Raw genomic sequence first — 22258 nt, 5'->3', positions numbered from 1 at the left:
CGTAGAGAGGAACAGGCTGAGAGCAGAGCCAGGCTGGCAAGGGGGTGGCCCTGGGCAGGGCTGGTGAAGTCAGAGGGACGGCACGGTGGAGAAGGGCTGGCGAGTGACCAGAGGCCAAACGTGGCACAGAGAGGGCTGCTGCTCCTGGGGGCCCAGCCCGTGGCCTCCTCCCGCCTTCCTCCAGCCCCCCTGCTCCCACCCACGCCCCAAACAGTGACATCACAGCAGACAGGCCCATTCATTCTTTATTCAGGTGGCATAAAAATCACTACAAAAACTTTACAAAAGAGCCTTTGGGAGCTAACGCCCCCCACCCCTCGGCCACTGAGACTCCAGGCAGGGGGGACAGAGGGGAGAGGGAAAAAGGGGAGTCCCGGCAGTGTTGGTACCTCCGAGGACCAGCGGGGAGACTGAGGCCACGGGGTGGTCTGGAGGCTGCTGGGCCTTGGGCAGCTCAGGGCAGAAGCAGTTGCACGGGGCGCTCGACCTCCACCCACATGTTTAACCCCACAACATTGCGCGGCACCCCCGGGCCACCCCATCTCCCCAGCCAGGTGTCCACTCCTCCCCGGCCCTCCCTCTCTGGTAAACAGGCGTGGAGGCGACCCAGCCAACTTAGGGAATAACCTACCTACCTTCCTGACAAAAATGAATCCACAGCTGCCCTTCCGCCCAAGCCCCAGACGAGGACACCCTCTGAACCCCTTTGGAAGAAATGACGTGGGATCAAGGCCCATGGTTCCCCGATGCCTGCCCTCCTCCCAGCGCCGCCCCTCCCCAAACTCCCCAAGAGGAGAAGAGAGACTGGCTCCCCTCCTCCCCTCTGCCAGACTGCGCCCCAGGCCCCCCGCCCGCAATCCCACAAAGCTGTTTGGAAAGAGTCACATGAGTTGAGAGGCTGGTCCAAGCAGGGACTCGGGCTGCTGGCGGCCACAGCCCCTCACTTGGGGCTGCTAGGTTGGGGGTAATCCTCCTCCGAGGGGGGCGCAAGTTTTAAGTCAGGGCCGAATGGCTTGTCTCCGCGGGGGAAGCCTTTCTGGTGCTGGAAAAGGTCCCTGTTGTCCGGGGAGTCCTGCTGCTCCTTGAGCTCCGGCTGCACGCCAGGATTGGGGTTCCTCACGCTGCCCACAAAGAGGGGCAGGCTCATGCTGTCCTCGAGGATGAAGAAGAGGAAGGGGCGGTTCACGCTGAAGGAGGAGAGGGACATGCGGGACATGGCCGTACTGGTTGTTGCGGCCGCCTCCACGCCGGCCTCTCTGAGCTCCAGCGTGGACTGGTGCTGCACGCTAGACACCACCAGGCTCTGGTCTGAGATCCCGTGCAGGTCCGGGGCCTGGAACAGTTCCTGCAGGCCTGCCCAGGCCAGAAGATGGCTGGTCAGAGCTGCCTTCTGCCCCACACGCTGCATGGACCTGCCTGGGAGGGTGTCTGGCATCCCGGCCAGGGAGCACCTTGAACCCACAGACTGCCGGTTAACTCCTATTTAACCTGCATGTACCAGCTTAAAGGTTCCTTCCTCCGGGAAGCCTTCCCTGAGCCCCTGCCCCGAAGTCCAGACAGATGCCTTTTCAATAGTCCCCTGGGTGGACTAGAGAGAAGCCCTCTGTCTTATCACTTAACGCTGAATTGTAAGTACCTGATTCCTCCTCTGCTGACCCCCGTGAGACTCAGCTTTTTGTACATGGTGGGTTCCTCGTGCCTCTTTCAGGAGAGCCAGCGAGGCTCACATGCCACCCCTGGCTCTCCACCCAGGATTCTCTGCGGTGCTCAGTCTCGAGCAGAGCAGGTCCTCATTCCCTTGCCCCACCCCCTGCCCAGGACAGAGAGTCCGAGGGTGCGTATCGAACCCTCTCACCTCCCTAAGCCCCAGAAAAGGCCAGGACGCAAGTCCAGCTCTGACTCAGGCCTGCCGGCTGGGGGGCTTCCTCCTTACCCACCCCGTCCAGCTGAGCCGGGAGCTGCCCCACGCCCGGCCTCCTTACCCAGCTGGCTGAGGATGGCCACCAGGTCCATCTGGTATTTCAGGTGCAGCTTGGGCAGCTGGACCGTGGTGGGCCTCTCCCGCAGCAAGGGCTGATGCAGCACGCCCCAGCTCAGGCTAGCCAGCACCTGGGACGCGTTCCACTCGAAACGGGTGGGCACGACGACCACGAAGCTCATGTTGTTCTTAAAGGGGAAATGAGCCACCTACAGACACGGCACGGAGACGGCGTGAGGACCAGAGAGCACCCAGGCCGACGTGGGGACTGGGCCCGCCCCGCGCAGGAGACACCCCATCCTTCACAGGCGTGCACGGGGTCTCCCTGAGCCTCCGCTTCCTAACCCGTGGAGTAACACTACCTGCACACACGACCGGCTGACGTGTGACGGAAAGAGAGAAGCTTTTAAAGCTTCTGGCCGAGCGTCTGCACGTAGGCGGCGCTCACTCAGCAACTGGTAGTTTTCTCTCTCCTCCTCTGCTACCAGCTAGCCCGTGACTCAGGGTGAGGAACCCCCTGTGTCCGCCTCTCACTTCCATGCGTACAGTGGACCAGGTTGCCCTAGCAGAGGAGCCGCTGCCAAGGGTCGTACCCTATCCACCCCTCTCTCCTCCAACCGTGACTTTGCCTGGCTGTGTATCTATACCGTGATTTGGGGTAAGATTTCACGTGAACAGAGTTTCCGCAGCTAAAGAAGTGTGAAAAACACTGGGCTCCGTAGGCCCTGGTGGATGTCACTCCTCGGGCTCCAGGCAGAGCGCCCAGAGGGCAGGACCCCTGCGGCGGGAGGGGGAGTGCCAGTGTCTGGCTATCCGGGCCAGCCCGCAGAGGGCGGGCGAGACAAGAGGAAGACCAAGGAGGGCCAAGGATGGAGACGGAAGGGTGAAGGAAGTGTGGGCAGGACACAGCCTGGCGGGAAGGGGCAACAGGAATAGAACGTGGGGAGGCGAACCAGACGGGCCACGTGTCGGGGGAACCGGAGAGAAGCTGGGACACTGCTCCAAGGGCCTGCCTCACCCACAGCCCCTCTCAGAAGAGGCCTTGTGAAAGTAACCAACACTGCGGTCTCAGCCACAGCCGACTGGCCCGGGGATCAGCCGCTTGGGCCAAGGGGACCGTGTTTAGGCTGGAAGCGAGGGAGGCTGCACCTGAGATAGCTTGACACGGCACTCTCTCTAATCAGAATGTTCCATCAGGATGCTGACAAATCCATCCCAATCAGATCCTCCCTTCCAAGGAGCACCGTGTGAGAGCTCAGGTCGCATCTCCCAGGCTTCAGGGTGCTGAGGCCTTGTGCTGACCCATGACCCATGGGTCCTTGTAATAAACCCCCATAACCGAAGATCACCTGGGACTCAACTCAGTGTCCCTTCCTCAAAGAAGGTTCCCTGACCCCTCTAGCTAAAATACCTTGCCCCCCACTATCTGGAATTATCCTGTTGATTTGTGTTTGCTCGTGCACTGTGTGTCTTCCCTCCCCAGAGCAGGGACCTGGTTTCCTTGTGCTCCACTAAACCCGCAGTGCCTGGAGCCTCAGTTTCCCTGGATGGGGGCACAGCGAGACCTTTCAGAGCCCCCTGCCCCAGCGACGTGACTACAAGGAAGGTGGGGCACACCCCTGACCCCTGTGCCTGCTCCACAGGTGCCCATTCCCTTCTCCACCTCCCAGCACCCAAGCCCAGGCTGGGGAGTCAAGGATGACCTGGATCTCAGGCTGCTCCAGCAGAAACCAGCGCAGCGGGTATGTGCGGGCTTGCATCATGTCCACCGGCACCGTGAACTTCTCGTCCAGGTGGAAAGTGTCTCTCTGCGTGAGATTCGGGTCGAACTTCCTCCTCCAGAAGCCTGAATCCAGCAGAGGGCAGGGGCCATATAGACTGGGACCAAGGTAGATTCTACCCCACCAGTCTCTTCCCCATCCCACCCAGAACCCATTTAAGGGATGAAAGGTGGAGGCTGAGGTGCCAGGCGGTGCTGTGCCAGGTGATACCCAGGTAATCTGAGGTCTTTCCCTGGAGCGATTGCAGAACCTGGGCTTTCGTTCTCCCCTGCCCTGCCATGTTCCCAGGAACCTCCCCTGGGTCGTTTAAGACTCGGTTTCCTCCTAGGGAACTCTCTCCACAACAGCCCCATCCAGTTCCTGGGCCTCCGTCCTGCCACACCATTACCTGTCTCCTACCCTCCTGGCCCAGGCCCGGGGAGGAAGAGGGACCCTCAGAAAAAAGCGTGCCTACGGGGCAGGGGTAGGGTCTGCGGGCAGGGAGCCGAGAAGGGGAGGAGCGCACCCTGGAAGTGGATGGCATTGAGGAGAAGCAACACTGTGTCATCTGGCAGATCTGAGAGGAAATCCTCAATCTTCCCCTCTGTGGCCTCCTTCACCCATTGGTTGATGTTTGCCAGGTCATCCCTCTTCCTTCCCGTCAGGCTCATGGGCTTTGCACCAAAGAGCTGTTCTGATTGTTCCAAGAAGTCCTTTTTGATGGGAAATCCTGCACAGAAGGGCCCACAGGCTGTTGCCAGCACTTGGGCCCCACAACCACCTGTGCTCCGACTGGCTGCCTGAGCCCACACCCGTCACCCTCACCCCTGTCCACCCCAGGGCACAACCTAGAGAGTGTCTGCCACCAGCACCTACCTTTCTGCAGGTACATTCTGGCAGCCAATCGGAAAGCCCCAGGGCCCAGGTCCTGGCAGAGGCGGCTGAGCAGGTGGGGGAGGCAGGGCCCTGAGTCCACGTGCAGCACCTGCTGCAGCCTCTGTAGCGTTTGGTTCTGAGCACCTGGAGGGGACACAGCAGCTGTGGTCCTTCCCGCCCCCACTGCCCTCTCCCATCCCTCTTGAATACCTACAGGGAGCATGCCCACGAGAGCGCACTTTCTCCTCCCCTATCCTGAACTGGTCTGAGGGACAGGACTCCCAAGTTTACTTTCATCTCTGTTGCTGCCAATCTGGGCAATCTCATCCTATGGCCTTCCCTCTCTGGGGAAGGTCCCACAGTGAGACCCTCCAGTCCAACGGAGACATTGTACCTATCATATTCTTGCACAAAAATCACCAGAAGCACATCCTGGGCCCAGTCCCTGGGATTCTCATGCACAGAGACTGGAGTCTGCATTTTTACCAAACATCCAAGTGACCCTGATGGAGGAAGCACCTGCTCGTAAACTCTGGGGTAGGTAATGAGTTCCTACTGGCCTCCCAGCTCTGCTGGTCTGGACAGGTGCTCCCATAGTACCTAGTGCCAGGTGAGACAGTGCCAGGGCCACACTCAGAGGCGACAGGATCAGGTTGGGCCTGGTGGAGCTTTGGGCCACCAGGGAGAAGAGGTCTCTGGTGAAGGCCATCATGGCCTGGGCCAGCCTGCGGGTCTGCTCCGGGTTTGGGGACCCCTCGCAGTCCCCTGGGGCCTTCTTTGGGGCAGTCTGGCCACCAGGCTCCTGCAGGGACAGATCAGGGGTCAGTGGGGTCAAGGGGTCAGCTCCAGGTTCTGTGTTGAAGATCTCCTTCAAAGCCCCTGTGCTGGGGACAGCAGGGCCTTGTCCCAGTCCAGACATGGGCAATGGCATTCAGGGGACTATGTCCCTTCCTCTGGTCCCTCCCACCCCCTCCCTTCAGGCCTCAGCCTCACTGCCACCCTCAGGCCCCGCCCACTTCCTTGCCCCTGCCGATGGCCCTCCTCCCTCAGGCCCCGCCCACTCTTCCCCAGCCCCACCTGGTTGTACCTGGTTGCCCAACTTGAGGAGGGAAAGTGGGGGTAGCTTCTGCTGGGTCTGCCCGCTCATCAGCTGAAGAAAGGAGGAAGCAGGTGGAGAGCAACCCTTCCCACAGGTCTCCCCACCCTGCACCAGCCACAGGTGAGGCCCCCTGGGGCCTTCCTCCCTGCCGTGCCTCTCTCTCCCCAGTACCTGCAGGCCCAAGGGCTCCATGGTGCTCACAGGAGAGAACTGTTGAGAAAGGAACGAGGAGAGGCGAGGGAACCCCTAAAGCCAAGACGTCCCTCGACCCTGCCCCCCTCCTCTTTCCCCGGGACCCCTGGCGTCTCCCGTAGCCGCCTCCCCGCCCCACCCAGACCGCGGCCCAGGCTCACCGCTGAGCAGGGGCTTTGCAGGCAGGACAAGCTGAGCACAAGGACAAGCTCAGGCAGCCAGAGCAGCGCCATGTTCCTGTGCGGGATGGGAAGCCTCCGTTCCTTCCTCGCGTCCATACCCGCTGTGGAATCCCACCCTCACGCTCACGGGCAGCCGAAGTCCTGAACCGTCACCAAGGAGGGGACAGTGACAGCGGCAGCACACACGCCCAAAGCACAGCCCTCTGAGCGGTGAACTGCTTGAACTCCCCCCGAGTTGCTTTTTCCCCTTTGCATTTTCTGATTGTTCACTTTTCATGCACTGAAAATGTTTTTGTTCGTGGGGGGAGAATATTACCCAAACAAAAACACGTCCCCATTCTTCAAGGCCTGGTGTTGTGAGTCAGACCTGGGTTTGAATCCAGGCTGTGCCTCTCGGCAGAGGACGTAGGACCTCCCCCTTAACCCCTCTGGGCTTTGCCTCATCTTGTAAAATGGTGGCGAAAGTCCCTACCTCTACCCATGTGTATCGCGGAGACCAACCTAAGTCAGTCTTCGTGAGCCCTGACTACACGGCCTGGCACTCAGCAATGGCTGCTGTCAGTCTAGCCCAAGGGCCCTCTTGTGGGAGGCGCCTGCCCTGAAGCCTCCTCCGTACTGAGGCTTCCACCCCGGAGCTCCTATCCAACTGGCTGTCCATCGGCCCACCTTTTCTGGCTGGTCTGCTCTTGCCCACAAGGGTGGACGGGACTGTGGTCTCAGCAGGGGTGGTGGGCTGGGCCAGAGACTGGCCTTGTTGACCCAACAGCAGAGCCCAATGAATGACTCTGGCCAGAGCCACCTTTGGACTTACGGAAAACACAGGACCTGGCCCTCTCTCTGCCCCAGGCTGGCTCCGGGAAGCCAGGCTGGCGGGTGCGGATGGGCAGGTCTCGGTCCGGCCTCAGAGCAGGTCTCACACACACCCATCCCGCCCCCATCTCAAGCATCCTTCTATCACCCCTGGCCCCATCCCCATCCCACACAAGGACCCTTGGCCAGGGCCCTGATCTCCCATCTGGGCTTTTGAATCTTCCTGGCAAGAAAAGGCTTCCAGTCTTTCATTTCCCAGAGGGACTCCCCCCAGAACCTCCACCTTGGTTCCTCATCACCCCAGGAGGCGGAGAAGTGACAGGTCTCCTGAATAAACTCAGCCCAGACCCCCTCGGCAAGGTGGGCAGCTCCAGGCCAAGCCACCCATCTTACCTCGGCAGGCTCCTCGCTGCTGCACACGATGTCCCTCTGGCCCCACCTGGGTGCTCCCCACGCTCTGCCCGGGTTCCAGCCAGCCCGGCTGAGCCCTCCCCTGCCACCAGGACCTTTGCTCTCAGCCAACCCCTGTTCCAATTGCTTTCTCTTCTGGTAAACATTGACCTGCACATCCGGTTAAACATTGATATTAGGACCAAAAACCCCTTTCCCACCAAGGCATCTAATACTGGGACAGCTACCTGGAACCCCCGTAGATGTGGGTCCCACTTAAGCCCGGAGAAAGGAGGTTCAGGAGACGGTCGATGAGGCTGTCCTCAGCCGGAGGGCAGATCCAGGAAGGACAGGGGCCTTCCAGTGACCCCGTGAAGTGAGAGGTTATCCCTGTCTTAGGCACAGAGAAGCTGTGTGACCTGCCCAAGGACACAGAGCTGGGCTCAGAGTTACATCCAGCTTCCTAGTTCCAATGTCCTTTCCTCTCCCCCATAACTGCTTCCCCCTCCCAAGAGGAGGGAAGCGGAAGCTGCAAGAGACGACGCAGGAACCCAGGATAGGATGCCCATCCTCAGCCCTCACATGCCCAGGCTCCTGGTTGGATGCCTCCAGCCTGGATCCAGACGGCAGGGGTGGGGAGAGGAAAGATGCGGAGGGACACAGCCTCTCACAGCACCCTACTTCATTGGGAGCAATACCTCCTTACCCTCCTCAAGGCTGAGGGTTCTGGAAACTGGCCTGGGGCTGCACGAACCAGAAGCCCTGTACCCGGTACCGCCTGAAGAACAGTCATCGGGCTGCCTCCGCACCTCCTCACCCTCTCCTCGCTGTCCCGGAAGCTGCAGGGTCTCAATTTTTCCCCACCCTGGCACCGTCGCCAGGAAAAGCCTCACTCAGGGACCTCCCTGGTGGTCCAGGGGTTGGGGCTCCGCGCTTCCACTGCACGGCCGAAAAAAAAGAGAAGCCTCACTCGGTTCCACGGCTCTTCCAAAGAATTTATTCATCATATTTACATCTATTGCAAATAGTGAGAAAGCAGCAGAGGCCCAGCCTCAGACCTCATCTCTGCTCCAGAACGTGAGGACCCGGGGATGCCTGGGTCTTCCTGTCCCCTGGGGGAGGGAGACCTGAGATGCAGAGATGACCCTTCTTGCCCCTTCTTTCAGGGTCTTGGACCTGCTCCCCCAGGGACTCTGGACCCAGGGGCTGTCTCATCAACTCAAGGCACAAACACTGTGGTGACAGGTGGGCAGGCAAGGCATGGGGTCGCTCCTGGCAGGCACCACCGGGCCCAGTCCGTCTTCTCTCCTTTGGTCCTGTCCTCTTTCTTCCCCTACTGGTCCCTACTGGGCAGGGCCTGGCTGGGAGGACACTTAAACCACTGCCCAAGGCCCCTAACTCCTGGACCATGGCCAGCCCTTAGAGGCTGGAGTCCAAGCGCCATCAGTGTCCTGGACTGTGGTGGCGTCCCGGTCCTTGCAGGACAGGGGCAGAGAGAGCCCAGCAAGGGGTGCTGTGGCTGGAGACTTGCTAGGCAGGGAGAGTCTCCCTTCCCCTTCCCAGAGCTTCCTGTCCCCATGTGGATGCAGAGGGTGGAGCTGGGGAGAAGAGAGGGCAGCAAGGCTTTCCCCAGGCTCTCGCTCTTGCTTCCTGCTGGCTCGGTGGAGCAGCATCGCCCCAAGCCATGAACGAGATCCCTTCTGGCAGCCTCAGTGGCTCTGGGGGTTCAGGAGCCCAGACCTCCATGCCACCTTAGCTGGCAGGCCATGTGGGTACCCAGAGCATGGGGCCTGAGGCTTGCCAGGAGGGATGCTGCTGGGGAAACGAAGGTGAGGGATGGACTCCCGGAGGACGTGTGCCCACCTCCGCCTGGCCAGCTCTTGCCTCGGACTATGCCAGGAGGCGGATGACCCCGTTGTCTGAGCCCAGCAGGAGGTGGCGTTTGGTGGGCAGCAAGGCCAGGCTGGTGAGCGTGCCACGGAAGTTCTCGGAGCTGAGCTTGGTGGTGGCCTGGGAAGGCGGCTCAAGCAGGGAGCAGACGCCAATCTTGTTGGCCACGGTGCCAGTTACCACCTCGCTGCTGTACAAGTCGAAGGTGTGGATAGGGTCGGAGGTTGACTTGTAGTGATGCGTGGGCTTCTGCTCCAGCTCCTTCCAGACAGTCAAGGAGTGGTCAGAGGAGGAGCTGACCAGGACACTGCCCTCCACCGCCTGCCCGGGGAGAGCAGAGCCTCAGCAGGGCCCAGGGTCTTCCTGTTTCTTCCCACAGGATCTCCCAGGAGGACAGGGTGTCCTGAGCCGGGGACAGGCTGCCACCCTCCCACGTTGTATCAACGTTAGTTAACAGGAATATATTAAGTGTCATCAACCTAGCCATCATTATAATTTGGGCACTTCCTATGTCAAGCATTGTATTAGGCACATTACACGTCTTACCGTGGTTAATCTTCGTAACAACTCTGTGAGGAAGGTGTTGTCATTGTTCCCATTTTACAGAGGAAAACACTAAGGCTCGGGAAAGTTAAGTAATCATACAAAGTCACAGAACCAATAAGTGGCAGAGCCAGGATTAACACCCAGGCTGACCCTAGAGACCTCCTGATGCTTTCTTGGGAAGTCAGAATTTAGAGGCACCCAGAACCCAGGATCCCCTGGGGGGCCCTGGAGGGAACCAGGGGCTGCCTGCCCCCAGCAGTGGCAGTGCACGTCCCCTGGTTGCCGCTTAGGATGGGGAGGGAGTCCCAGTTGCCCGGAAAAACCCTCCCACAAAGAGCCCTGTTCCTCCCCTCCTGCACCTCCCTGAACGGTTCCCTGAGGTCTGTGATTGCAGATGGGCTGGGGGTGGAGGTGGGGGCAGGATTCCCATGCCCGATCCGCCCCTGCCCGCACCGGGACAGCCCAGCTGGGGGCATGGACTCTGCTCAGTGGTCTGGGGGCAGTAAACAGCCTCCCAGCTGAGCTTTATTTAACCTGACTGGGTCATGGACAGGGCCCGACCCCTGATCCTCCAAGTAAGACAAATATGGACAAGGGTTACTCATTAGAACATCACCAGGAAGCAGCAGGGTCAGCTCGGCCCCCCAGTTCCACCCAGCGGCCAGCCTCCTGCCGAGGCCCCCACGGTGCAGCTGGCTCCTGACCCTCCCTGCCCACCAGTCCTCGGGCAGGTATGAGGGAGGTCAGCTGGAGCCTGTCCTGGGTGGGCTCTAAGCAGAGGCGACGGCTGGAGCAGTCAGCCAGGAGGGGAAGGGAACCCGGTCTGTCACCTTGATCTGCAGGATGTCCCCTTCATGGGCAGGCCAGCCACGCAGAACCAGGCCCGTTCGGGTGTCCAGGAGCACCATGAAGCCCGAGGAGAAGCCGGCCACCACACTCCGGCCGCTGGGGCTGACAGCCAGGGAGCGGACAAGCCCGGGGTTCAGCCCACTGCTCAGGCGGAACTCATGCTGTGGGCAGAGGAAGACAAGCTGAGGCGACACGGCCTGCTCCAACCCGCATCTCCCCGAGGTCCAGTTCATCCCCCAACCCACACAGCTGGAAGGCCTGAGCCTCGTCCCCCATCAAGGGGGGGCTCCCCAAATCCCAGAGCTAGGGCCCCGCCCCCCACCCCCCAGGGTTTGCTGCTGCAGATGATCTGTCACCAAAGAGAAACTCTGCCCTGGCCTCCTCTCCTCAGGGGTCTCTCCTCCCTGCCAGGCACCCAGGCCAGGGCTCAGGGAACAGGATGCCCTGACCTGCAGGCCAGGCTTCCGGCAGTCTACAAAGCGCAGGGTCGAGTCAGAGCTGGCCATGGTGATGCTGGTGTGGGGGGCGGGCATGACTGCCACAGCGGTCAGGGGCACCCGGCTGTCCGACGGCTCCACCATGCGAAGGGTCTTCCCTGGGAAGGAAAGGCACGGTGGATCTGGGTCCCAGCCACTGACGGAAGAGCCCCGACTCCTCCTATCCCCCCAACCCAGCCCGTACCTGCCTCCCACATCCCAGGAAACCTCAATAAACGCTGCGAAAGATGTTTCTTGACCCTCCCACCTTCCTACTTCCATGGCCAAGCCAGGGCCCTCTCTTCACACAGCACCCTCGCCGAAAGCTACCTCCCCACCACCTACCTGAATGCTACTCCACCTCCTTAACCCCTGCTTTTTAACCTTATTTCTGCCTACAATGATGACAAAAAATATGTGAGCAACTGTTTACCAACCAGGTACTATGTGCTCCACGTTAAGCCAAACCCCTATGCCTTATCCTCAAGCAGCTGTTCTGATTCCCATTTTGCAGATAGGAAAACTGATACTTCCAGCAGCAGAGTGACTTGCTCAAGGTCACTCGGCAAGTAAGTTGGCAGAGCCGATTCAAACTTGGGTATGACGGATTCTGAGTCTTAGATGCTCCTCTCTGTGGCCTCACCGGGTCACCCTCAACCACATACCATTATACCCCAACCCACCACCCTTGGTGGAGTACAGGACAGCGGCAACAGAACAGGCCTCACCTGGGCCCGCTCACCTGTGAAGGGGTCCCAGACGTGCACAGCCCCGTCACAGCTCACCACACACTGCGGGGCCTCAAGCTGGCCCACAAAGAAGACACTCTTGCGGTGCTGGGCATAGACGAGGCGTGAGGCTGTCTCACCGGTGCCGTCCCCAGAGTTGTAGAGGGGCCAGAGGCGCACGGTGCGGTCCTTGCTGCCACTCAGGAAGAAGTCCTCGCTGCTCAGGGGCACCACACACTTGACGGCCCCTGAGTGGCCGGGGAAGCTCTGTAGGCGGATCTGGTGGAAGTGAAAGTGGGCATCCTGCTGGTTCACGCCGATCTCGTACTGCCAGTGCGCCAGCCAGTTCCCACTCAGGCCGTGCACGCTCCGTGGCAGCTTCCGCTTCAGCACGTTGTCCTCGCTCTGGCTGCCGAGGTCCCCGCCACCCACCCCGGAGATGGGGCCCAGCGGGCCGGGGCTCTCAGGCTGGGAGTCATCGGGGATCTGGATGCGGTTCCCAACCAGGACGCTCCCAAAGGTCCCCGAGTGGCCGTCGTCCTGGGGGCAGCCCCCACCCTGGGGGTCCCACTCAGGGCCGGTGCTGGGCGCGGTGGGCTCCACGCTGGCAGGGCTGCGATGGCTTGGGCTCATGCTCTCCAGATACAGCCCCGCCAGCTCCCCCACCAGCTCGTGGTTGGGGACGATCTTCCGGATGATGTCACCTGGATGGGAGCGGGAGAGGTCGTGAGATTAGGGGAGATGGCAAGTGACTGCCACCACCCACCCAAGGGCTTGGGAACCACAGAAGGCAGGGCAGGTACTATCTGTGCAACTCTAAGCGAGTAATTCTTCATCTCTGAGCCTGTTTCCTCCCCAGGAAAACGTGGATTCCTTCCTTCAGTATGGACACGTGAGCATCTTCCACGTGTGCTGCGTGCCATGCTGGGCATCAGAAACAGAATGGTGAACAAGACAGGTCATGCTCCCCCTCCCACAGGCCAGATTTCAGTGGTGGGATGACAACATATCTGACCAGCACTGTTCATCCTATTCAGGGCGATGACACACATAGACGCTTGGCACAGGGCCCGGCCTATACGGGAAGTTACGTGAACAGTGGGCTGCTGATTCCTCTCAGACGGCTGCTAAGACGTCAGTCCGGCAGCCTGACTGCCCTGCCTGCCCCAGGCACAGGCCAGGCTGCTCCTGTACCTCCTTGCTGGCCAAAGCTCAATCCCTGTTTAGACGTCACCGGGACTCAGGGGCCTGAGGCCAAATCCCTTTGCTCTGACCCAGAGAACTGTGTTTAACACCCACTCCTGACTCTAGGGGCTGGGGGAGCATGGGGCCCTCCCAGGGGAAGAGCTGTAGCCACAGAGGCTGGGAGGGGACGTGATGGGCCAGTACCCAACAGGCAGGAGAAGGGCACGTAGATCGTATACGCCATCTCCAAGGTGAACACCTTCTGCAGCTCGTCCAGCAGGGTGGGGTCCACCAGCCGCAGCTGCCCATCGGAGAAGGCCACCTTTGGCAGCTGGCCCTCACTGCGGCCCACGGACTCCAGCTTCAGATCCTGGGGGCAGGAAGCCCGGGGAGTCAGCGGAGGCCACGGCCCCTGGCCAGCCCACCCCAGCCAGGTAGGTCTGCCCACCTGGTGCCGAAGCTCGTGCAGCTGAGAGAAGATCTGAAAGAAGGTGGCCACGGGCTCGCTCAGGTGCTGCTGGACCATCTCCTGTCCGATGCGCAGGCAGATGAGGGCGATGAGGCTAATGGTTTTCATACACAGGACAGTCCGGGCCTGGGCTCCACTCGGGAACCTGGAAACAGAGCTTAGAAGCTCCAGCCCCCACTGCCCCTGCAGGGCTTTCCCAGATCTATCCAAAGCCGTAAGCGAAAGGAGCTCTAAGACCAACTGGTCCAGACCAGGTGAGGAAACGAAGGCACAGACAGGTGTGGCTTGCTCAGGGTCACCCGGCTGGGATGAAAACCAGCACTCCTAACGCCCCGCGCCCCAGGTCGCCCCCCCGCCGGGCTGCTCCCCTGTGGGGTGGTGCAGGGCCCTACCCCGTGACGAGGGAAGTGAGGAAGCTGAGCACGGGCAGCAAGACCTCGTGGCTGATACGGGGCAGGATGTCCATGAGGGTGGTGTCTGAGAGGTACACGATGATCTTCTGGGTCAGAGTCACTGCTGCCAGCAGCCCCGCTTCCTTGCGGCTGTTCAGTCGACTGGGGCCTGAGGTACTACCCGGGGCCACCTAGGGCCACAGAGCCCCAGATGAGGGCCAGGTTGCCTCACAGACCGCCGGGAACCCAAAGAGGTCCTGGGTCGGCCCTCAGCCGCCCAGACCCCGGCTGCCAAACGGTGACTGACCAGGTAGCTGATGTAGGGCAGGTACTGGTAGGTGAGGACGGGCTCCCCGTACAGGTGGGCGACGTGGAGGAGGCAGCTGAGCACGGGCCCCGATACTATATCGCCCAGTACTGGTCTCTTCTGGTAGATGTTGCCCAAACTCAGCTGGGGGCTCTCGCCACTGCTCACGGTGAACTGCTGTCGGGTGGGCCCTGCCAAGGAAGGGCCACAGCTAGTGGAGGGCAGGGGGGAGGTGGGCCTTCAGGGACCGCAGTGGCCACTCCTGCTCACTCTAGCTTGGGGTCTCCCTGTGCCTCACCCAAGGAAGGAAGGAGCTTACAGACTGGGACCCAGGACCGGGCCAGGAGGTGGTCCGAGGTGAAAGTGGGAAGGATCCGCTACAGGGGGCTGAACAGGGGCAAAGGGCTAGAGGAAGCCCCATCCCCAGCCTTACCCACATAACACGACGTCAGCAGGCGGAGCAGGTTCCGGGCCACGTGGCGAGAGGCCACGGTGGGGCCGAGCTTGGCGGACAGCCAGCGGACCATCTTGCAGGCCGTATCTGCAGGGCGGGGGCAGGCCCTGAGCTCATCAGATAACGGCGGCTCACTACTCCCCAACCCCACCCCACGGACCCCGCCTAGCTGACGCGGACTCCAGCTGTGCCCAGGAGCCCAGCCAGAGCCTGGCCACCCCACGCCACCACCCTCGCTTTAACAGCAGCAGAGCTGGCCTGTGGGAGTCTGGCTTTGGGGCTGCTCCAGGCACCTCTACTCGGGCATACCCTGCAGGAGGGTGACCCTTTCAGTGAATCTCCCCCAGCTCCGAAATGAGGCCCTGGCTACCATCCCCTCTGGCCTCTTCCCCTTCCGCTTCTCTTCACTCTCTAAGCCTAACCACACTGGCCTTTCACAGATTCTTTAATGGAACCGTGACAGCCTCAGAGCCTCGCACAGGCTGTTCCCTCTGCCTGGAACGCTCTTCCCACCGCAGAGCCTGCCATTTTTGCTCAGCTACCTCCTCCTCATTGAACCCCAGCAGGCCCTACTTCCAAGGAAGCCTTCTTTGACCCCTGAAAATGAGATCTAAGCCCATGTTATATTCCCTCGTGGTAGCCAGCCATTGTTGTTTGTAGCACTAACAGAACTCGTGCTTACGGAAGACTGCCTACAGCTCGGACGTGAGCTCCAGCAGGGCAGGCCCATGGCTCTGCTGCGTGTGGATCTGCCCGACCCACTGCCTGGCACAGGGCAGGGGCTCCACACGTGATGAGTGTTAGACCAACACCTCCAGGCCTGAGAACTCACCAAGAAGGATCTTCTGCTCTTTGCCCTCCGACTGCTCGGTCAGTGGTTCCTCTTCTTCCTCCCCGTCAGCCCCGCCGTCACCGGCCACGACCGTATCCATGGACAGCACCGTGTTGGACAGTGTGAGCTCAGACGCCTCGGGGACCTCATCCTGCTCCCCCTCCCCCTCCCCCTCGTCCAACACCACACAGCCTTCCTCCTCCTCCTCTTCCTCCTCGGAGCCCTCGCTTTGCTTCAAGTCCTGGCTGCTGTCACCCGACCTGAGGCTGCTCTTGTCCACCGGGGCGCCCCCCTCGTCTGCCACCCGCTCCTCGCCCAGGGATGTCTCGCTGCTGCTGCTCTTGTCACTCAGCCGGCCCAGGCTCACAGCCTCAGCCTCCTGGGGCTGAGGGGACTCGGCCACGTAGAGCCCGGCCTGGAAGTCCTCTGTCTCGGGGAGGTCGGCCTGGTCATGGAAGCTGACGCCAGACGTGTAGTCCAGGAGCCCCAGGCCCGAGGAGGCAGCAGACTCCCCATCCATCTGGATCTCCTCCCCAAAGGCACAGGAGCTAGGCCTGGCCCCCGGGAGCCCACTTTCCTCATCCTCTGCTGCCCCCACCAGGCCCTTGCTTTCTTTCTGGGAGGCCTCCACACCCGCCAGCACCTGCAGGACGTGGGGCAGCAGGTGGACGAGAAAGGCCTGCAGGCCCAGCCGCACCATTAGCTGGGCCACAAAGCAGTCGGTGTACAGGTAGAAGCGCCCGTGTAGCCGGCAGGGGCTCTCGTAGGCACCAATGAGAGGCTTCAGTAGGTACCTGTTAGCATTTTTGGGGCCCAGTGCCTTGGCAACAGGTTCAAATAGGTACCAGGCCGTATACACGGCTGTGTGCTCCTCAGACATGAGTGACAGCACAAAAGGCAGCAAGATCTCCAGGCCCTCGGGGGTGATGTCACCCAAAACTGCACCCAGTTGCTGCCACAGAGCAAAGACCAGCTCCCGCCCCTGGGCCTCGTCCTCCACGCGCCTTGCCTGGTACAAGAGGATGAACTTGTGCAGCGCGGGGAAGTACGAAGGGAAGGGAACCACGGAGCTGAAGGGGCTGAGGAGCTGGGCCGGGCAGGGCGGGGGCAACCCCTGGGAGACGGGCCTGTACTCGAACAGCGGGTCCAGCCTGCCCCTCCCTGCAACCACGGGGCCTTGACGGCCACTGAGCTGCAGGAGCGTGTCCAGCACGGGCTGCAGAGACACAGGGACCTCCTTGGGATGGCGTGTGCAGAGCCCCCGAACAGCCTCGAAGCGTACCCACAAAGGCGCATCAGGCTGCAGTGTCCGGACCCTGGTGGCAAACACCATCTCAGCCAACAGGACACCCAGCGCCTGCATGTCCCGATGGAAGAGGTCCCGCAGCAGCACGGCTCGCTGGACCTGGGGTTGCTGAGGCACCTCCAAGCGGCCCCCCAGGCCTTTGGTCAAGAAGTTGCCCAGTTTCTCCACCTCTTCCAGAGCCTGCAGAGGACCGAAGCCCTCCGGAAGAAGAATCTTGCCCTCCTCACCTTCCCCGGGGTCTACCCCAGCAGCTTTGTTCCGGCGGCCTGGTCGAGAGGTTGAGGCCCCTGAGAAAGGCAAGAGGCCTGGAGGGGCGTGACCAGAAGAGGAGGAGGAGGAGGGGCCCAGCTGGTCACCTGCCTTCCCAGTGAGGGAGATGGAGTCCAGAGCTTCTGTGGCCTGCTCCAAGTCATCCTCCCCCACCACGGGCATGTCCCTGGCCCAGGCAGCCTCACGGGGAGCGGCCTCCAAAACCGGCCTGCCCGTTCCATTCGTAAGCTGTGCTGGGAAGTCCTCCCGGCCTGTGCTCTCCTGGATGGTCTGGAACAACAGCCTGGGGATGAGTGGAGGCTCAGGGGCAAGAGCAGGGGCCCCGGCCAGGCGCCGGGGGTGCGGCTGGTCGAAGAGCTGCACCACGCCGTAGCTGGTCAGGTGCGTGTGGGCATCCACCAGGTGCAGACACACATTCTTCTCCTTCACGGCCTCCTTGCCCTGGAGTTTGTAGCCAAAGGTGAGGTCAATCCAGTGGTGTAGGTCCTGGGACACCTCTCGGCTCTCCAGCAGCGCCCGGTGGGCAGCCACGAACTCCTGGCTGGAGCTGCACCAGGCCGGCACGTCCAGGTCAGGCATGTCAGGGTGGATGGAGCAGAAGATGGAGGGGTCGGTGTAGAACTCGGGGATGCACTCATCAGGTGTCCAGCTCTGCATACGCTCCATGCTTGCAGGATACTCGTGGGGCTCCCACTGCGCCCGCACGTGTCCACAGAGCACCGACCGGGGTGTGCGCCGAGCCTTGTACACATAGTATGTGATGTCAGAAAGCACGTCAGAGATGTGGTGAGGAACGTGCGGTGGCTCCCCACCCCCCGCGCCACCTGCCACAAACGCCTGCCGCGTCATCTCATACGTGAAGTCCAGCTGTTTATCCCCCTTGTTGAGGCGGAACTTGGACTTGCGCAGGTCTCGGAAGCGCCCCCGGGGCGTGGTGAAGTCCACCACCCAGGGCAGCACTGGGTGGTAGTTGGGGTCCCCCTGCCGCCGACCTGCCAACCGATTCAGCTGCATGAGGTAGTGGAAGTTGCTGATGCGGCCATGGACCCAGTCTAGCACGAGGTCCCTAAGTTCCTCCTGGCAGGTGGGACACCCAGGCCCCCCTCCTCCCTCCTCTCCAGGCTCAATGCCTGCCCCATTTCTTGCTACAGAGATCTCCTCATTCACATCCTCTCTGAGCTTCTCGTAAGCACTCAGGTCCAGCCGTAGCTCACTGCAGAGCTTCTCATCTACAGCGATGTGGTGCAAAGATAGGGCCCCACAGGCCAGTCCCTGGCGGTGACAGGCATCCATGGCCCTCAGCACGCGGAAGAGAATGAAGAGCACCTTGGCTTGGCTGTTGGTCAGCTTGGCAGGGCTGAAGGTGACCACATCATGCAGGCAGAACTGCACACAGGGGTGCACCACATACAGCATCTCTGGTGACTCCAACAGAGCCTCAGCTCTCAGAAGACTGGGAGAGGCAGGGTTGCCCCGAGGAGGACAGGGGCCATCTCTGGCATGTGATGGGCACTGGGGAGCTTCGCCCACTGGCAGGAAAGGGCAACCATAGACCCTCTGCAGAGCTTGTCGTACTGAGTCCAGGGCAGGGACAGCTGCAGGGGCAGGACTGTGACTATAGGGCTGCCCGTAAGTGTGATACGCATGGCGCCACAAGTTGCGATAATTCTGGGCAGCCACATCCTGCATGAAGCGAGTGAGGGTCTCTGGGCTGCCGGACCCCTCCTCAAAAGGCAGGGAGCCCAGCGGGTAAGAGAGCCTCTGTTTCCGCAGCCCGTGGACCTCCACTCGCGTCCAACCGGGCGGCAGCCTCTGCACAGAGCGCTGCAGGAGAGTTCTGACTTCCGCTTCGCCCAGGCCTTCAGCGCGGGGACACGGTCCCGGGGGCAGCCGGCGCTCGCGGAGGCTGGCCAGCCAGCGCGCAGGCACTAGGGCCACCACGTGGGTGCCCCCCGGGGCTGGAGCCAGCTGCCGGGCATCGATGTTCAGGTCTCTCTCCACGCTCCGGAGCAGCTCCTCCATGTCGGGGCTCGGGGGCGGTGACCAGCCCTCGGCCTCGGTGGTAAGAGCGACTTCCCGCCCCCTGCTCCCCAGGGCCATCCCCTCCTGGCCGCCTGGGGGCGGCGCGGGGCTGAGCCCGGCCACGGCCCTCCTCGCCACAGTTTCCGGAGTGCCGAGCCGGGTGTGTGGGGATGGGAGAGGGACAGGGGCTGGGGCGGAGGAGGCGGGGGTGGGCCGGGGACAGAGGGGGCGCGGGGGCGCACTTACCCCTCAGCAAGGTCCTGCACTCCGGGAGCGGCAGGGCGGGGGATGCGGGGCGCCACCGCCGGGCTCCACCGTGACGGGTCAGCTGACGCTGCTCACGTGATCGCCCCGGCACGGAAACAACCGCACGTGGCTCGACTGGTCCGTGGGACCCCGCCTCCCGCCCGCGCCACCTCCCGGCCGGCCTCGGCGCCCTCCCTCCCAGCGCTCTGCTGGGCCCGGTGGCGGCTTCGCTTCCTCGGGGTGAAAGGGGCAGGAGAGGGGGATACTGAGCGACCCACGGGATTTCCCCTCCCCTCCCTACTTCCTCCTTCATGTGCTGGGTCGCGGACCTAGGGAGGCTTTCCCTAGAGATGGCGGACTTTGAGTGGCTGATCATCCCTGCCACCACCCCACCTCTCTCCGGTTTTACAGAGAAGAAACCTGAAGCCGAGATGGGACTTTTGACATAAGTCCCTTCACCGCCTCCATGCTGCCTACCAAAAAAAACAGCTTTTAGTTTTCCAGAATATTTCATCAGTAACATTCCATTTGGCCCTCACAACACTCAGTGTGGAAGGAGGGACGGTTACTATTTATATTTTACAGGTGAAAACCAAGAGCCTCCAAAGAGGCTTGTCCAAGGGGCAGAATGGAGACTTAGAAGGTGGTGCACAGATCCTTTTCCCTGGAGTCGTCCCCACTGACAGACCTCTTAACGCCTTTTTTTTTTTTTTTTAATTCTGGGCAATCTGGGGGAGAGAAGAGGCCCAGGCTCAAAGGCCTGGAGTTCGTGGGAGGAAATGTTACCCTAAGACTTCCTGTTGAAGATCTGCCTCTGCTTTGCTGCAGAGCCTGCCTGCTGCGGTCAGAGCCTTGCAGATGCCACGGTGGCTGGGGGGAGGGTGCAGCACGGACAGGGAGCGGAAACCAGTGAGCTGGCACCAAAACTGCAGGACTCCTTCAAGGGGTCTCAGTTCTGACTCATTTGCAGGATAGATAGGCCGTTGTCTGCGAGCGAACCCACTGTCTGTTCTTTTTTGTTTTTTGTTTTCGCGGTACGCGGGCCTCTCACCGCTGCGGCCTCTCCCGTTGCGGGGCACAAGCTCCGGACGCGCAGGCCCAGCGGTCATGGCCCACGGGCCCAGCCGCTCTGCAGCATGTGGGATCCTCCCGGACCGGGGCACGAACCCGTGTCCCCTGCGTTGGCAGGCGGACTCCCAACCACTGCGCCACCAGGGAAGCCCTCGCTGTCTGTTTTTTGAGTTCCACTCCTAGAAGGAGAGTTTGCCTCATGTAGGAGTCTGGTATGGAGATGTGGGAGCTCCATAAAGGCACTTAGGAAAAGAATAAAGTCCTAATTAGAGAGGAGAGACAGGAATGGCTCAGCTGTGATCTAATTCCATCTATCTTTCTTGAAGGGGCAGCCAGAGCCCCTGACGTGCTTGGTCACATGACCTTGGGCAGTAATAACTTACAGCCACCGTTTTTCTTTAAAATTTATTTATTTTTCATTTTTGGCTGCATTGGGTCTTCCTTACTGCACATGGGCTTTTTCTAGTTGCGGCGAGTGGGGGCTAATCTTCGTTGTGGTGTGTGGGCTTCTCATTGCTGTGGCTTCTCTTGTTACGGAGCACGGGGCTCTAGGCGCACGGGCTTCAGTAGCTGTGGCACGCAGGATCTAGAGCACAGGTTCAGTAGTTGTGGTGCACGGGCTTAGTTGCTCTGCAGCACGTGGGAACTTCCCGGACCAGGGATCGAACCCATGTCCCCTGCAGTGGCAGGCAGATTCCCAACCACTGAGCCGCCAGGGAAGCCCCACAACCCCTTTTAAGGAGATAGCTTTAGATCCCTTTTAGGATGAGGAAGCTGACTACCTTAGGTAACTTGCTTAGGTCACATAGCTAAGAAGTGGTAGAGCAGGATTCAAACCCAGGCCTATCTCATTCTAAATCCAATGTTCTTCATACTCCTTGGCCATGCAGTATTTGTTTTGTTTTTAAAATTTTATTGCAGTACAGTTGATTTACAATGTTGTTTTAGTTTCAGGTGTACAGCAAAGTGGTTCAGTTATACACATACATATATCCATTCTCTTTCAGATTCTTTTCCCATATAGGTAATTACAGAATACTGAGTAGAGTTCCATGTGCTATACAGTAGGTCTTTGTTGGTTATCTATTTTATATATGTAATATATATGTATAATCCCAAGCTCCTAATTTATCCCTCCCCTCCCCGACATTTCCCCTTTGGTAACCATCATGCACTATTGTTTTTTCACCAGGGAAATTAGGTGTTCCTTGACAATCTTGTATCCCCAACATTGGTCTGAGTACCTGAGACCAAGGGATGGTCTGGAGGTAGTGCATGCTTCTTTTTTTTTTTTTTAAATATTTATTTATTTGGCTGTGCCGGGTCTTAGTTGCGGCATGTAGGATCTTCGTTTTGGCATGTGGAATTTTTGTTGTTGTGGTGGTGGTGGCATGCAGGATCTTTAGTTGCGGTAGGTATACGGGATCTTTTAGTTGCGGCATGCGGATGTATTTCCCTGAGCAGGGATCGAACCCGGGCCCCCTGAATTGGGAGCACGGAGTCTTAACCACTGGACCACCAGGGAAGTTCCTTTGTGCGTGCTTCTTAGTACCAATAAAATTTTGGTTCGCACGATCTTTGCTCTTCTCTCAGTTTACCTAGACTGAACAGGAGTTACTTTTTCTTTCTGCAAGTTTGTGTGTGCCCTGCCCTCTAGTGGTTTTGACTTGCAATGCAGCAATGACCTTGAGTGTAACTAACCTTATCTCTTAGAGCTCTTTCCATCCCTTAAACAGGGATGTCCTTGCAATACTGGGCACTGGTGCCCTAAGATTTCTGGGGTACTGACACCTTCCCCAGTCTGATCCCTAAAACCATGGTTTTTCAAACTTTATTATGTACTTCTGATTGAGACGCTGGAATCTGATTTTTTTGGGGGGGGGGAATCTGAATTTTTAACAAGCACTAGATAATTCTGATGCAGGCAG

The 22258-nt window shown here is 60.1% G+C and overlaps 2 protein-coding genes across 5 annotated transcripts; both read right to left on the bottom strand.

Annotated features, from left to right (window-relative positions):
• Window positions 1-227: 227 nt before the first annotated feature.
• Window positions 228-7385, bottom strand: SERPINF2 (serpin family F member 2). Of its 3 annotated transcripts, none has more exons than XM_024737328.1 (10): window positions 7291-7385; window positions 6067-6142; window positions 5885-5923; window positions 5702-5764; window positions 5215-5416; window positions 4615-4758; window positions 4265-4468; window positions 3682-3824; window positions 1983-2187; window positions 228-1353 (listed from the first exon to the last, which is right to left on the bottom strand). In XM_024737328.1, exons 2-10 carry the CDS (start codon window positions 6136-6138, stop codon window positions 941-943), a joined length of 1485 nt encoding a protein of 494 aa, XP_024593096.1. In that variant the 5' UTR covers window positions 6139-6142; window positions 7291-7385; the 3' UTR covers window positions 228-940. The 3 variants fall into 3 exon arrangements, with proteins under 3 accessions (XP_024593096.1, XP_024593098.1, XP_024593097.1); XM_024737330.1 differs by having other exon boundaries at window positions 6067-6228; window positions 7291-7369; XM_024737329.1 differs by lacking the exon at window positions 7291-7385 and having other exon boundaries at window positions 6067-7284.
• Window positions 7386-8264: 879 nt separating this feature from the next.
• Window positions 8265-19327, bottom strand: WDR81 (WD repeat domain 81). 2 transcript variants are annotated; one of them, XM_024735444.1, is made up of 10 exons: window positions 15416-19321; window positions 14563-14670; window positions 14130-14320; window positions 13823-14013; window positions 13410-13575; window positions 13166-13331; window positions 11791-12480; window positions 11022-11167; window positions 10554-10733; window positions 8265-9498 (listed from the first exon to the last, which is right to left on the bottom strand). In XM_024735444.1, the coding sequence occupies exons 1-10, from the start codon at window positions 19089-19091 to the stop codon at window positions 9178-9180; spliced, it is 5835 nt and encodes a 1944-aa protein (XP_024591212.1). In that variant the 5' UTR covers window positions 19092-19321; the 3' UTR covers window positions 8265-9177. The 2 variants fall into 2 exon arrangements, 1 of the variants encoding a protein (XP_024591212.1); XR_003001879.1 differs by lacking the exon at window positions 8265-9498 and having other exon boundaries at window positions 10593-10733; window positions 11777-12480; window positions 15416-19327.
• Window positions 19328-22258: the final 2931 nt, after the last annotated feature.

Source organism: Neophocaena asiaeorientalis, unplaced genomic scaffold (assembly GCF_003031525.2).
Source record: "Neophocaena asiaeorientalis asiaeorientalis breed wild unplaced genomic scaffold, Neophocaena_asiaeorientalis_V1.1 scaffold129, whole genome shotgun sequence".
NCBI classification, from domain to species: domain Eukaryota; kingdom Metazoa; phylum Chordata; class Mammalia; order Artiodactyla; family Phocoenidae; genus Neophocaena; species Neophocaena asiaeorientalis.
This window is presented reverse-complemented; position numbering and strand designations above follow the sequence as displayed.

What these genes read in the sequence shown, in the direction of transcription:
- SERPINF2 (XM_024737330.1), bottom strand. Translation starts at nt 6,183, where the DNA reads ATGGACGCGAGGAAGGAACGGAGGCTTCCCATCCCGCACAGGAACATG. An exon ending in TGGAGCAGCCTGAGATCCAG is followed by an intron (nt 2,188 to 3,681) that starts GTCATCCTTGAC and finishes CCGTGTCTGTAG; the next exon opens with GTGGCTCATTTCCCCTTTAA. An exon ending in GGCCATCCTCAGCCAGCTGG is followed by an intron (nt 1,354 to 1,982) that starts GTAAGGAGGCCG and finishes TGGCCTGGGCAG; the next exon opens with GCCTGCAGGAACTGTTCCAG.
- WDR81 (XM_024735444.1), bottom strand. Translation starts at nt 19,091, where the DNA reads ATGGCCCTGGGGAGCAGGGGGCGGGAAGTCGCTCTTACCACCGAGGCC. An exon ending in TGCCCTACATCAGCTACCTG is followed by an intron (nt 14,014 to 14,129) that starts GTCAGTCACCGT and finishes CTGTGGCCCTAG; the next exon opens with GTGGCCCCGGGTAGTACCTC. An exon ending in CTCACTTCCCTCGTCACGGG is followed by an intron (nt 13,576 to 13,822) that starts GTAGGGCCCTGC and finishes CTCTGTTTCCAG; the next exon opens with GTTCCCGAGTGGAGCCCAGG.